Source organism: Diospyros lotus, chromosome 3 (genome assembly GCF_014633365.1).
Source record: "Diospyros lotus cultivar Yz01 chromosome 3, ASM1463336v1, whole genome shotgun sequence".
NCBI lineage: Eukaryota > Viridiplantae > Streptophyta > Magnoliopsida > Ericales > Ebenaceae > Diospyros > Diospyros lotus.
The window spans coordinates 18811678-18828243 of record NC_068340.1 but is presented as its reverse complement, the minus strand read 5'-3'; the positions used below and the strand labels follow the sequence as shown (position 1 = coordinate 18828243).

General features: G+C 32.3%; 1 protein-coding gene across 4 annotated transcripts in view; it reads left to right on the top strand.

Annotated features, from left to right (window-relative positions):
- LOC127796762 (choline/ethanolaminephosphotransferase 1-like) overlaps positions 1-10537 on the top strand; it is a 38994-nt gene extending 28457 nt beyond the window's left edge. For 2 of the 4 annotated variants that reach the window (XR_008022093.1, XR_008022094.1), the window contains exon 17: positions 10108-10537. Coding sequence is in view for 1 of the 4 variants with exons in the window: in XM_052329134.1 (XP_052185094.1) it covers positions 10031-10052 (22 nt within the window). In the remaining 3 variants the exon portion in view is untranslated. Of the gene's footprint in view, positions 1-10030 lie in introns of all 4 variants that reach the window. The other 2 variants (XM_052329133.1, XM_052329134.1) reach the window with 1 other exon arrangement.
- The last annotated feature ends 6029 nt before the right edge of the window (positions 10538-16566 follow it).

Below are 16566 nucleotides of genomic sequence, written 5' to 3'. Positions count from 1 at the left end.
TTTCTCCTGAGTTTGAATTAATTAGCCATTGAGAGTATTAAATGCTAGCAAAAACTAGTCGTTTAAGATTGACAGTGAAGAAGTTGTTGACAGATTTTCAAATCGATCGACTGTTTCCATCGAGCCATTTAAAAATTTCTTGTAAAACACAATTAACTTAAGGGGGTGGTGAATTAAGCTCTCACCCTTTTAAAGATTTTCTCAAATAGCTAAATCAAAAGATAAAAAGAAATTGAAAAAATGCAGCACCTCAGGATTTTAAAGTGATTCGATTACTTGCTTACTTTATTACCTTGGCTCCTTGCTAATGCTTTAGCCAACCAAACTTACTTGGATAGCTTTTACAATAGGCTTAGCCACAACATATGCCTATTACAAAGATCAGGTTTAACCTTTGCAACTTTCACAAGAAGGTGTGAATAAAAGATACAGGAGAAGGTATATATGATACTAGAATACAATCACTTCTCTTTGTAAGCACAATGTCTCTTCTCTTTTGAAGGATGTGAAGCAATGAAGCACACTTGAAAGCTTTGAGTTCTTGGGTTTTCTTTATTGCATCAATTATGCATCAATACCTTGCTTCTTCACACTCCATATCCTTTTATAGTGTTCTTGTTATTTTCTTTAATGCATCTATTAAAATATACTTGAATAAATGACTTCTGGGTAACTGTCATATTTTGTCTCTAAACAATCTCACAAAGAAGTTAGAACAAAATTTTTAATGTACAAATTGTTTGAAAAAATCCATCAGCATTTAATGATCTGATCATGCTTTGAAAAGTAGAAACTACGCGTATTAAATGCTCTGTAACAGTTATAAATCCAAAAACTGTTAAATATTACTCGATTACAAAATATACTCGAATAAGTTTTATAAATACTCAAGTTTACATAATTTGTATTTGACTATTATTTGGATTTACTCGATTAAAATTTTGCGACAAAACATGTAAAACATACTAGATTGAAATGCTAAACTTAGTCAATTATGATCTATTTTTTACTCAATTACATCAAAGTTCTAAAAACTTAACAAGTTACTGGAGAATAAATACTTGATTACAATTGAAGTTTAGTCGATTAGTCTTAGATGCTTACTTGTTTACTATTTTGAATACTCTATTACATTAAAGTTCTAGAGATTTGACAAATCACTAGAGAATAAATACTCAATTACAATTCAGATTTACTCGAGTACCTTTAGATATTTACTCGATTACAAAATTTAGTCGAGTACAATCTTATATTTATTTGAACTCATATTAGCTTATAATCGATTATATACTAAGCAGAATTGACTTACTTGATTACAAATGTATTTTATTTGATTGAAAAGGTAATCATATTTAACAACTAGTTGACAATTTCTTTTGGCAAATGGTCGACAATTTTTACAACTAGTTGACAGTTTTGAGAAAAAATCAACACTATATAATGGCTTTTGGTAGGTTTTGACATTTCATACAAACAACTAAGAGCATGAAAATTCCCCTTCGACAGTTTATAAGAACTGCCAATTGATCTTGCTCAAAGACCAGAAACGATAGACTATTTTCACATTTAAGTCGACAATTCTATTTATATATTCAACCTATATGACTAAGGCATAAAACGGTCGACAGATAGGATGAAACAGTTAACAATTTTTGCTTAGTTTTTAAATGATTTGTGATTTTAAAAGAATTCATAATGTACTTCATATACATATTCATTTAATTTCAAAGACATGTTTCTTAAATGGAAAAATGGTGTTTTCCAATATGAAAAAATTGTCATTTATTTGAAACAATAATTTACCTCAAAAGCAACACATGGGATTTTCCTTATTTAAAAATCCAATATGTAAAATATATTTCATTTTGAAAATCCAAAAGTCATGAAGTATTTTCTCATCAAAATAATATAAAAAGCAAAACAACAATTACCTCCAATATGAGAAGAACGTCTTATGAGATCTTCTGTTGATCTATGATAAGAGAAATCTTTGACTAAGGCATGATTGATTGAAATTGAGTTTTAAATGTGTCATATTATCACATTAACTAATTAAAATCTATCACTTGATATCAAGTTAATGAGTTTAATCAGCCTAAAGGTCTCACTCAATCATGACATTAGTAATGAAAAGATTGAATTACATGATAATCGTCAACGAAATAGGTTCATTCTAAATTAACTTAATTGCCATTTATATTATCTTGATATATTGCTAGATGTTATTCAAGATCGTCAAGATATTTTGCAAAAATTGAGAGATTCTCAGAATATATTGAAAAGTTCAATTGATATCATAAAAGTTTGATATTTCCAAATTGCTATCTGGCGATAAACCTAGAAAGCACTAAAAACTCACCAAAATAAGAAGTGTGGGGCTTGTACTATATTTTTGATGCCATTAAAAGTTAATAAAATATTCAATTGTTATTAAGAGTTGGTGACGGATTTGTTTGCAATGGAATAAGGGTCATTCAGCAATAAACACCAAATTGTCTATCCCTTCTATGAATTGTCGATTATTTTTGAAAAGTTAAAACTTGCCAATTGCTCAATGAATATTGTTGGCAATTTTTGTTTAGCAAATTGTGTGTGGAATGTTCGGGACTCCCATACCACTTGCCATGTTCTCGTGCTGCATGGATTAACAGTGAATTAATTTAGAATTTCACTGATCCCTTTCGCTTTTTGCATATGTATAAATAATGAGATTAAAGAATAAGACAATTTGGTTTTTGGCTTTTGAATCTATATATTCTCTCAACAACTCTTTCTTCTTTTTCTTCCTTCTCTCAATTTGCTCATGTGATGAGCTTTGTTTTTTGAAAAGAACAATATATAGGTTCATGCTCAAATATCCCCTTGTAGTCTTCAGGTAGCAGTAAAGGAAGTTTAAGGGTTTTGGAAGATTGCTTGGTGTGGTTCAACTAGACTCTTTCATATTTGAGGAGAATAAAGCATCTTCTTCTATATTAAACACTGGTTCTTCAAGGAGCTTATCTTTACGGAAAAGTTCAAATATCTTATATGGTTATTACATATTTTCTTGAATATAAATTAAAAGTAGATAAAAAAGAATCACCCTCAAACCACACGGTAACGAAGACAAGTAGCTAGTTTCATATTAAACACATAATTCTTTTAATACTTTTTGATGAATATTCACCAAATTTACTCTAATTGATGTGGTCTAGACTTTAAAAAAAAAAAAAATTAATTAGGCAAGGTATTTTTAATTTATTATTATTATTATTTTTAAAATAATTTTATTTGTTAATAAAATATTACAAAATATGATATGTTTATCATTCACTAATAAAATTATTTTAAAATTAAAAATAAAATATATTTATTAAAATTTAACTATAATTCTTAAAACAATGATTAATAATTAAAAAAACTTTACTGCTAACTTGTACATAATTTTAAATAATTTGTTTTTTTATTTTACATACATATAAATTTTATGTTTTATCTATCTTAGACAGGTAAGATTATTTTTGTTATCCATGGGATACAAGAATAAATTGATAATCGGGGAATCCTTAATTAGACCATTTTGAATTCAACAAGAGATAAAACAATAAGAGGGTGGAGGGTTATCCTTGCGCGATTATTTTGATAATTAAATCAAACACTCGAATTTATAAAAAAATTGTAAATAGTATTTAAGGTAATATTAGAGCCGTAATTTTTTTAGAACGAGAGTTTACCTATTTATAAAGGATTTTGAAAGTTTATGATAAGAATTATTGATGTTCCAATATTTATTAAATTTAAGACTTTTATAAATAATACATATCTTTTATAGAATTCTCAAAGAGATTTTCTATTGTGTATTTTGCTTGAAACTTTTCTATTAAAGGTCTTTCAAAATCTTTTTTATCAGTCTTTTTTATAAGATTATTGACACTCTTTTAGAGATTAAAAGTGAATATAATTTTCAAAATAATCAGCTTCCCGAACTTAAATTCATCTCTTTCTCTTCTTGAAATTTTTGACAATTTTAAGAAAAAAAAATCTTTGATCTCACAAACTTTGACATTATCTTTTCTATTTCTTCTTCTTAATGGTAAAACCGTTCTATCTCTTTAGTTATTAGGTGAATTCCCTCTCAAAGACATTTAAACTATATATATATATATATATATATATGCAGAAGGGATGGAATAGGACAAGAGCCTAGCAGGCTAGCTCCTATCCTATTAGCTGGACCATAGTTTTTATTAATTTTGTAGTAATTATGTTACACTGCTGAACAATGTACTAACTACGGTTGTCAGGTGTCACCGATCCACTGTTAACTCATTAAAACTGATAGCTATCATTTTGATGTGATGTGAATTCATTATTTAAATATTTTTTACATTAAAAATTAGAACAACGATATTATCTTCCGTGACGCCAATCTCGGACAGATCAATCGGACGGCGTCTTCCGACACAATAAATTAAAGTTTGGTCTAATTTATTATTCGGCCTCCTCCCGTATGTTGTGCGTTTCTTATTTTTTGTTTTTATAAAGCTCCATCAACCTATCGACTGATTCCTTCTGCAAGGCATTAGCACCGTCTAATTACTTCCAAAGCCCTGTTATCTAATATCAATCTCACATAACCATAGATTCATGTGTCTCATATATTATATAGCAACCAACATCACTTCATCACGACAACGAGAAATACATTAATAGCATTGGATCATTAATTTGCTACATTACTCAATTTGCTACATTACTCGACATATGTATGATTTTTTAGGGTTCATATTCATGTAAAAATCTGGACACATCAACTCTTTAATGTCGATCGATCTGACCAGTTTATTAAGAGGATCTCGCCAAATCTCTAAAGCACCTTAAAAGATCCTGAGTATCCTCTAATCAAGACTCAAGACAATTCTAATGGCAGTGAAATCTACCTTCATATAAACCTATTAAGACTCCTCAATTATCGTGCACTAATAGTCATTTTACTAACTAACATCCCAATCTAGTGAGAGTCATGGATTGATTAAACTCACAAACTTAGTAACTATGACAGATCCAGTATGATGTGTGATATAGGTAGCATGTCAGATCAAATCTGACATTAGAACTATTTCCAATCTCATGCTCGTCTTAACCGAGAAATTTCTAATCACAATCACTTACACGGATTACATAGGATGTTCTTCCTCAAACCAATGGAGGTTAATGGATCCCATCAACGAACATCTATCTCCATACACCACTACAGAGATAGCATTCCCACCTCTTACACCAAATGGTTCCGCTCAACGATAAATCCCTAACACTTATGCATATATAAGACATTATGTCTCTTTTGGTCAAAGGAATAGATACACAATCGAGAGACTATGATAGATCATTAATTCTCAAGCTATTGGTCCCTTAGGGTATGGTCGCTCAAGAAGAGGGGGGTGAATTGAGAGATTAAAAATTCAATTATTTTAGAAGTGAAAATCCTTATTAGATGATTTTATGAAAACTAATCTTGCATAAATATGTATAAGTGAAATTGTTTGATAAGTTTGATATGCAAGCCACAAGATATATCGCTACAATAAAATAAATAATAATGGATAACACACAATATATTGTGGTTCGGTATATTCCAAACACCTAATCCATTCTCCCAAGACCTAACCACTTTTGGGTTTCCACTAAATCCAACTCCAAGGTTTTCGCTTAGCTCACTTTGAAAATTATTACACACCTAGATTTAACCGGTTCTAAGCAACCAAAATAATTCACAACAATAGCTTAAATGAATACAAAGGTTTGTCCACTCTTGGACACAAATGAAACAATTTACATACACAAATGTACAAGGCAATAGTAGAAATTATTGCATTAACCTCATTGATAGAGATATTTGGATTTGGCTTGAGTAGCCCCTCTCCACTTTGCCTTGAGGTTCTTGGATAAATGAACAATGAAGCTTGAGAGTCTTGGATTTGCTTGGAAGTTGTTGAGAGAGCTTGAGTGAGCTTTTTGATATTCAGAATTGCAAAATCTTCCCACAATATCGAGCCCCATATATATATAGATGTTGTTGGATGATCTGTATAACGGACAAATTTTTTACATTGGACTTGGAAAATCGACTTCCATTTGAATGAAAGTCGACTTCCAATACTAAAAGTCAACTTCTTCAAGCAAGAGTCGACTTTTCAAAACACAACTCTCAATTGGGTCAACTTTGCATAATTGACTCTCGGCTGAATCGACTAAGACTATACAAAAGTTGACTTTTGACAAACCAGGAGTTGACTTTCTAAAGAAAGAGTCGATTTCTTGGTCTAGTTTAAAAACAATTATATTTATCTAAAAAATAGATTTAATGAAAAATAACAATTGAATTATACATATATTATGAAAAATATTTTATAAATTAATCAGAGATAATTAGGGTTTACATTTTGTATATATTATTAAAAGATATCCTGTTTTGGAAATCATCAAAACTTAACTTAGGGATAAAATAAAGCAAGCTGACTCAACATTTGCCACTTTTTTTATGATGACAAAAACTTAAATTTTAAAAGATTAATTTGATCAAAAATCTTTTGGGCTCCTCCTTAATCTTGTGCTATAGGCTCCCTCAAAAGAAAAATATGAGCTCATAATAGATGAATAAATAAAAAAAATTACAAAATTTTAAGAATAGGACCAAGGAACCTGATTGCCTAACTAACTCTCATTCAACCAGATTCAAAACTAAAAATACTCTTATAGTATTTTATAATTATTTGCATGTAATGGTGGATTTTTCTCAATTAATTAATAAGTTTTCTCAAGTCATATTAATTCTTTATTAGATTTCTGAGCAGATGTTAAAAGAACAAATAAACATTAAGTGCTTTGGAAACTTTTAATCTTGGAAAGGGATTTGACTCATTAAGCTTCCTTAATTCTCACACATAAACTAATCATCTCTCGATATTAGAGTCTAACATGTGATTTATCTTGCCAATAGATCTATTTTATAACAATCCTTTAGTCAGTCATGCATAAATCATTAAATCATTAAAATGTGGCCAATCTTTTAAAGTATTAAGCACAACAATATAAATTTCTCATACAAATAATAATTAGCTTTTGAATCAAACTAAACAAATAATAACATAATCCCAAAACTAAAATCCATTCAAACCCTAAATAAAATAATTTAGCTATACATAGTTAAAATAAAAATAAAATCTGAATGAAGAATGGAGAAGATGATGCTCCTTGCCCAGATTTAGAACAAATTTGGGTCGAACAGATTGGATCGCATTCGCCTACTACTATTAAGTGCGAGAAGGTTGTGCGTGAACTGCTTGCAACTTGCTACTGCCTTCTTTGTTCTTCTATTCAACCCTCTAATCTTCCTCTAATATTATATATATATATGCACATTGCCCTTGTAACGCCTTATTTCTCAAATATACAATGATGTTAAATATAAGCTAATATTACATACGTGAGTTATGGAAATCCTTTCCAACAGAAGCAAATGATCGAACCTGATAGCTAGCTAAAGCTAGATAATAAGGATTTTCACTACAAATCTTTAATACAAAAATAACCGTGAAACATAAATTTCAAATATCTGATAAATAAACCTTCAGTACCATCGCAGCCTCCTTATATAGCATTTGTATCTACAGTGCATCATTAGAGATTTATACATAATGACTACTTGTATGACATACAACCCTCAAAGGAATAAAGATAAACTTATATCCGTCTAATATAAATGAAAATAACAAAAAATGTCAAAGGTTACATTAGTTTCTCTTTATACAAGATCGCAGTACATGAATAATAGAAAAATAAACTAGACTTCGGCTGCTTCTTTTCCTTTCCCCTACTTAACTCTGGGGTATATGGGACGTTGAATATCCCAAGGGTATAAAACACCAAAGTTAGATAATTACATCTAGTGAGAGTTCCCAAAACGTTATCGTGCGTGCAGATGCAATATGCAATATAATATAAAATCCGTCCTTAGGTAGTAATGCCAGGATGTTGCAATCATCCTTGATAACTCATTATGTCCCACAACCCTTTTCCCACGGCAAATGATGCTTGACATCACCCATAATGAGTTCCCCGTGTCAGCTAGCCTGTTTTCGTGATGTATGCCAAATACAAAGAAATATGCTTGCCAAACGAAAAATATGATATGCAAACCATACCAAATGAAGCCAAAGATGTCCATGATGTAAGAAACCATAGAAAAGGAACCACTCACCATATGGCTTGTCTGGAATAATACCTTGCACGTTTATCGAGATTAGTTTTGCTATAAAACTTGTAAGGTAAGTATCCAATATTTTTACATAATTACCTTTATTTTATTTTTCTATAATTTTTGTAGAATTTTCTAGCCTTGGGCAAACCCTCACGCGCCACCTCTTTCTTTTTCACATGCAAGTTTAGCTGATGCATGTTCTACACGCATACCAGTCTTCTTCCTTGCGTATGATCGTCGGATTTTCAGGCCGATTATTAAAATGGCCATAATTTCTTCGTTTGAGCTCCATTTTGTCTCCCGTTTGATCCTATGGACTCTTCTTTTAATCCTCTACAAGATTATGGCTTTAAACCTCCATTTTCTACTCGTTTTCAGGCTGATCCATCCCAGATTCTGGCGAAGGCCGAAAGTCCCACTGACCTTTGTTTCTCCCTCGTTTTTACACCAATTCCTTCCTCGTTTGTTTCAGAATCTTCCCCTTACTACTATGATCTTATTACTTAGATCCAACACCTTTAACCTGGCCCAAATTCAGTGGTTTTTGGACTGGTTTATTGCTTGATATTTCTTCCCCAAATTTCATTTGTTTTTGTAAATTGTTTGGGCCAATTGGATTTTTCCAGCACCATGGACACTTGGGGGGACACTTGGACATTCATGGATAGCCAATTGCTGATATTTTTGGCCTTTATGATGGCTGGTTTTGCTCCCTTTTACTATTCTGGCCACAAGGTTTTCATAAATTATACTTTTACCTTCCCAAGTTTCTAGAATTTCCATTTCCCCCCTCCCGAAACACCATTTTTTCGTTTCCAAAAAAATTCCAAGGATTTTCCTATAATTCTTATACCAATGAGCATCAATCTTTGTCCCAAAATGATCACTAAGTGTTTTTAAGAAATTACATTTTGCCCATTTTTTTGAATTATTTTGTATTTTGATCCCCTTGGAATCCCATTTTTCCCATAAAACTTTATTTCCCATCTTTCAAAAGGTTTCTAAGTAATTATTGACCATCATATTGATGATTTTGAATGATTTTTAAACTTTTGGAAAATCACACTTTTACCCCAAATTTTTCAAGAATTATATTTTTGCCCCAAAATTTACCCGTTTCCCCTTGATTCCTCGAGGAATAATATTTTCTTCAAAATAGACAAATTCTATAAAAATCCCGGGTGTTACATTCCTAGCCTCCCAATTCTCCAATGCTTATTTCCATCGCTTTCTTTTAATATTCTTTTATGTTATTACACACACACATATATATATATATATGAAGCATGGCGACCCTCGCTTTCCAATTCACTATCTCCAATTGTTGCTACGTCAAATTGCTCGTTTTATTATTAATTTTTTGATTATATTATAATATTAATTTTAAAATTAACATTATAAATTAATATATAATATTCTTTTATGCCAAATTCTTGAAATTAATTTTCTTTACTTGTTTCCTATAGAAAAAGATTCAAAATATGTAAAATAGATATAACACACATTTTAGGTAAGAAAAATAACATAAAGTTAAGATAAAATAGTTTTATTTTTTATTTTTTTTCCATCAAATAGGCTCTCTGTTCAGCTGCATCTGTGTATCCCGCAGCAACCCCCCCCCCCCCCCCCCTTTTCTCTCCCTCCTTATCTTTAACGCCATACGGATGGTGGTTGAATGAAGATGCTTATTGTGTCAGCAAACATATATAGCTGCACTAGTTTGTAGGGTGATCTTACGTTTGTTAAAAGGGTAGACTTGTAACTAATTACTGTTTAATCGTGGAATGCCAGGATAACAAGGAAAGAAGCTTGAGAGAGAGAGAGATGTGCTTCTGTTGCACTTTTGTGTTATCCTCCTCCTCCTCCTCACTCCAGCTTAAATACATTCTTTAAGCTCAGACTCAGTTGCTTTACTTCCCTCGATCCTCTTAAATGTATTTTTGGGCTTCGAAAACAACTTTGCTGCGATATTTTTCAGTCTTAATCTTCGTGCTCCAATCTGGATGCAAAGCAGCAGACTGGTGATGATCTTCCAGCTGCAATTTTTGGCTTCTAAGGTTTTAGGGTCTTCAGAAGATTCAGTTCACTTCACGGGCTGCGGCATATTTAGTAGCAGGCGAAATGGGTGGGCTTTTTGCCTAAGATTTTAAGAATGTAAATTTTAATTATATGGAAGCTATATCTATATCTATATATCTCGTTGTTGATAATTTGCTTCTGAAGTTAGGTTTGAGCATTTGTGCGTTTGTCTGGAATGATAATGATTTTATATATATTGCAACTGATATGGAAAATATATATTTGATGCATTTTAAGTTTTTGCTATGGTTGTAAACTTTGATGTAGTACAATGATTGATTTGTTTGTTTATATTTGAAATGAAGTTACCAAGTAAGGTGTGTGCAGCAGGTGTTATCGTTGGTAGTTCGTAATTTTTAATGGTAACTAAAGTTTGAAGAATGAATTATCAAAAAAATGTTATATTTAAAGAATAAATATTTTGATTTTTTTTAGTTTTATAATAAAATTTTAACTTCTCTAATATTATAACTAACTAATTTTTAGTGATATATCAAAATTCATATTTGGTTTTAATTTTAATAATAATAATAATATTCCAAATGGGTTTTTTGAACGCTGAATTGGATGGTGCCCACTGCCTGCCTAGTCCGGTCATTTGAATGGTCATAAATTGTCGGGCTGCTGCTGCGCTCGGTCATCATCACGCACTGCCGGATTCGCATCACTGTTCATTGTACACCTTCCATTAATTACAGGTCGTACCATGTTGGCAGTTGACCCCATATGGAAAAGGACAATGCTTCACATTGAGGTTAACACTTTTAGTTAATATCTAGGTGCATAAATAATTAAAATATTTTTATAAGATAAGAAATGCTGACGCGGACGTGTCACTCGAACACACCCCGCCTACCCCAGTGAACACATCAACCGCCCCCCCCCCCCCCCCCCCCCCCCGCCCAAGTACAGCCCATTCCCCCATCCCCACATACATGCATGCATATATACATATAATTTTATATTTTTTTAAATATTATTATCTAAATAAATTATTAATTCTAATTTATTCAATTAAAGTTATAGTTACTTTAATAATTGCAATTATAATTATAATTATAATTAATAATTAATTTACTTTTTTAATCAAAATAGATTTTATACAGATTTTATATATTTTTTAATTATGACGGTTAGATAGGAGTATAATCCAATCGATTAAATTACTCAGATTGAATAGATCATTTTTTTTCTAAAATCGAATCAACTCCATCAAATAGATGTTCAAATCAAACAGATTGAAAAATCAAAAAAATTAAAAATATCGAACCATTTATGTTGCTCGACACTTACGTAGTTCAATCAATAATAGGCTTAAAACCCTCCCTAATTAGATCTCTTATTTAGGCTCCTCCCAAATTAAATCATGTTAGACCTCTTTAAGTAATTTGATCAATTCAGTTACACTCTTATCTGACAGACACAACTAAAAAAGATATAAAATATGTATAAATTATGTTATGATTAAGAAAATAAATAAATTATTTATTATTATTATAATTGTAATTATTAAAGTATTTATAATTTTAACTGAACAAATCAAAATTAATAATTTATAATAATATTTAAAAATATAAAATTATATGTATGTATGCATGTATGTGGGGGGGGGGGGGGGTGATGGCCTTTACTGGGCAAGAGGGGGAGTGGGTAAAAATGTAGGGGGGTTGGTTGTACGTGGGTGATGGTGGGGATGTGGCCTGCATCGGGCAACATAAGTATGTTGGGCGCGAGCAAGAGATCAATTATGTACTTTTCTTCCCCATGATTGTCTATTTTCTCCTCTCTTCCCTTACTCTCATGGTCGCCTGCTACAATCATTAGTTGTCACCTTCCTCTCGTTGCCTTCACCTCGCCTTGCATCAACCATCACGGAGAAGAAGGATTCGCGACAGTCGATGAGGGAAAGGCAGTGATCGATGATTGCAACAGGCGACCGTGGAATAAAGGGCAGAGAGAGGAAAGAGGACACAACCAAGGGCAGGGCAAGCAAATTTGTAATTTTTGTGAGAGTATTTTGGTCATTTGTGCACTTGGGTGTAACTCAAAGTGTAAGGCTGAGTGTACAAGTAGCATGGTCATACGAAAAATGTTTTCTATTTAAAAAATCTCATTGCATAATATAATTGAATTTAAATTAATTAAGAATTTTTATATAATATATGCACATATATTTATATATTATTTAAATAAAGTAGATTATATTATAATTTTATGTTGGTGTTACATCTTAATACTAGATCTAGATAACATCTAGAAGGCTATTTTGATGTGTTTATGCACATAATATTAATAAAATGACAGTTTATTTTTATTTATAACTCTCTAATTTTGTATGAATAAGTATTTTGAGTTTTTTTTAAACATTTTATTCTTAAGTTATTAAGAATATGTTGATAAGATTTTTTAGTACAAGAAGTCTTAAATTATTTTTAATTCTTAGTTTATTTAGATGGGAACTTTAATCAAGCGAGTATGGATTACTATAAAGGATTATTATTTTAATTAGTATGAAATATTAATATTCAGGAGATGACGAATCACATGTCATAAAATATAAGATGCTTATAGTAAATGTGTGGGTTATTGTTAGTTGAAAAACACGTCGAATGTGATGTTAATAACAAATCACATGGTAGAGAGAACTAATGATTTGTTATTAGTTGCAATTCTTGTAACTAATTGTCTAATTTGAAGCAACACATTTGTCTTTTGTATTGAAATGTAAGATGTACTAGTGATGTGGACTCACTCGGATGTTCACTATGTGGTCTTATTCAATTGGTATATTATTGTTAGGTTAGTATAAGTATGTCACAACACACTCAAATGGGGTGAATTGGGTGTTTTTAAAAAATTGCATTAAGATTTACAAATTTTTACTTAAAAAGAGGTTTTAATGCAATAGAACAATAAGTATGAAACAATGCTTGTAAAGCTTAAAATTTTTGAAAACGAAGGACAAAATTAACACAAGGACTTTATGATGGTTCTACTCAACCAGATTAGTCCGCCACCTTAACTTTTCACTAAGAATTTTGAAATTCACTAAAATTTTCTAATTGACTTCAACTAGGCTTTCTAGCAATTAACTAGACAATTAAAATCTCCTACTTATACAAAGTAGACCTTTTAGCAATATTGCTAAGAAATGTACAACAACATATATAAAGAGATGATTTGAGAGATATAAACTCTCAGTTACAAGATCTTTCAAATGTACACACAAATATTAAAACAAAATAATACAAATATTATATGTGACATTTTGAGAGAAAAATTTAAAAACATATGAGCACTTGAAAAAGAATGATATAGCTTTGACACTTGCACCAATTGATTAACCTTCGCCAATGCATCTTTGGGCTGTATTTATAGTTTTCTCCCGAACTTGAATTAATTAGCCATTGTTTGGAGCCATTGAGAGCATTAAATGCTAGCAAAAACTAGTCGTTTAAGATTGGAAGTGAAGAAGTTGTTGACAGATTTTCAAACTGGTTGACTGTTTCTATCGAGACATTTAAAAATTTCTTATAAAACACAATTAACTTAAGGGGGTGGTGAATTAGGCTTTCACCCTTTTAAAGATTTTCTCAAATAGCTAAATCAAAAGATAAAAAGAAATTGAAAAAATGCAGCACCCCAGGGTTTTATAGTGATTCGATTACCTACTTACTTAATTACCTTGGCTCTTTACTAACTTGTTATGCCTGCCAAAATTATCAAAAAATAATAAAATCGAAAAGAAGAAAAAACCACGTGGCAACCCTAGGAGTTGCCACGTGGTAGCCCATCAGGCCACCACCTGGCTGCTTCATGCAGCTAGGAGGCGGCCACAATGGCCGCTTCCCCCCCTTCCCCACGCTGCCACTCGGCAGCGTGGGTCAAGGAAAAATAAGGGGGGGCGCCTCCCCCCTTCCACGCTGCCCTTTCCACCCCCGAGAGACCTCTCTCGGGGGTACTTTGCACCTCCGAGTGAGGTCACTTGGGGGTGCCCAATGCGCGCATTCGAGTGCCTACATCTGTACACCCTCATGCCTATAACCTCGCAAGACTCAGTCAAAATCGTCTCCGAGATATCCGCTAAGAAAAGTGGGCTACTCGACACATGGATGCCACTCCCATCGCTATAAATAGAGGGTATTTTTCTCTCATTTGGTATGCAACCTCTCACTCTCGTACTTACTTTTTGTCTTCAAGCATTTCACTTCTATGAGAGACTAAGTTAAGCATCAGAGAGTCCACGCGGGGATTCTCACCCGCGCCTCTAATTAATTTTCTTTCCAGCAGGTCATCCATCACTCTCAAACTAGCCAAGGGACTCACCCATCGCTGCCGTGACCCCCGAGAGACTCATCCATCGCTATCGTGACCCCTCGGGAGACTCACCCATCTATCTCGATAATTACTCATCGTTTGGACAATCCATACGTCACCCATGGTCCGAAGGAGTCATCCATCCCCCGAGTGAGTCATCCATCGCTCAGATACACCACACGAGAATCATCCATCGCTCGGATCAGCCACACGTGGGTCATCCATCGGCAGTTTCCCCTTTTACAAATTTATTATTGTAATCGTGTAACAACAATTGACACTGTCTATGAGAAACGCAAAAAAGCTACATAACTACTCCCTTATTATGGCACAAACCCGAAGTAATCGTCAGACTCTCTCCCGTGGTGCCTAATCACCTCGACGAGAGACCTTCCCTCAACCAGGAGATCAACATCAATCTACTCATAAAGATAAGCTACCCCTCATCCATGGGGGCCAGCTACCCCTCATCCATGGGGACCAGCCACCCCTCACACATGAGGGTCAGCCGTCCCTCACCCATCAGTCCCCTCATGAGGGTTACCCATCCTCCACTCACCAGCAGCCGCCTTTTCCAGAGCCTCCTCACCCATTGGGGGTCCAACTTCAGGTGCCGCCTCTTACTGCCTCACATGTTCTCTCATGACTCTACTCAGGTATACAGATCTCATATGTTGTTCCTTAGGCTGAGTACGGGGCCCTACGACAACAACATGCCGAAGGAATGCAAGCTCTTCGAGAAATGGTTGGTATTTTGCAAAGTTTGGTTCCTCACAGGTTAATCCCAGCCGTATTGAGGAAGTTTGTACCAAAAACAGTTCCATCCCATAGGGCTCATGAAGAGGTACTGATTAGTGGTTAATTTTGTAAAAATTTTGTTATAATTATACCCTTCTTTCGATCTTAAATATGGTTTAAATTAGATATTAATATATATTTTATGGTTATATGCAAGTTTAAATTGAAAAATAAATGAAATGAAGTTCTAAAGTAAATAATAATAATATATAAAATTATATATAATACATATACATCATTATATGCATGCATGTACTATATATATAATCTAATCTAATATATATGTGTGCTATGTGTAATACATATATATAATATATAATTTATTAATAATATTAAATTATTTTTTTTATTTTTAGCCATGAAGCATTCAAGCCCATGAAGAATTCAAATCCATGAAGAAATCAAGCCCATGAAGAATTCAAGTCCATGAAGAATTCAAATCCATGAAGAAATCAAACCCATGAAGAAATCAAGTCCATGAAGAATTCAAGCCCATGAAGAATTAAGGCCCAATTTGAGCAACCAATGGAAAATATTATTTGAAGAAGGCCCAAGGATTATTTTTAATCCTAATGAAGATTAAAAACCAATTTATAGAAATCTATTTTTATTTTTTATGTGAGAGCTTTATTAGGTGTGTTTTTTAGCTAAAATCCATCTAACTATTAGGTGGATATTATAGCTAAAATCCATTTAACTTTATGAGTGCTTTATTAGGTATGTATTTTAGCTAAAATCCATTTAATATTAGGTGTGTATTATAGCTAAAATCCATTTAACTTTAAGTGTGTGAGTGCCCATTAGATATAATTATGTCTAGTTGAATAATTGAAATTGTGTGGTTTGTATTGCATCTTGTGGCCTATAAATAGATCACTTGATTGCATTTGTAAGTGTGATTATTATTCTTGAATAAAAGTTTAGTTGTTTCCTTATAATTCTCTCTTTGAGAATTGTTCTTGTTCTTTCTCATTTTCTTTAGTACTTTCTCTTATAATCTTACTTTTTCCTTTCTTCTTTTAAATTCTTATGTCATTTATTATTACTTTATTATTCACCGCCTAAATGGCCGGTTAATTTGTGCCTTTAAATTTCTTGCAATTTTAATTCTTGTCATTTAATTATTCACCGCC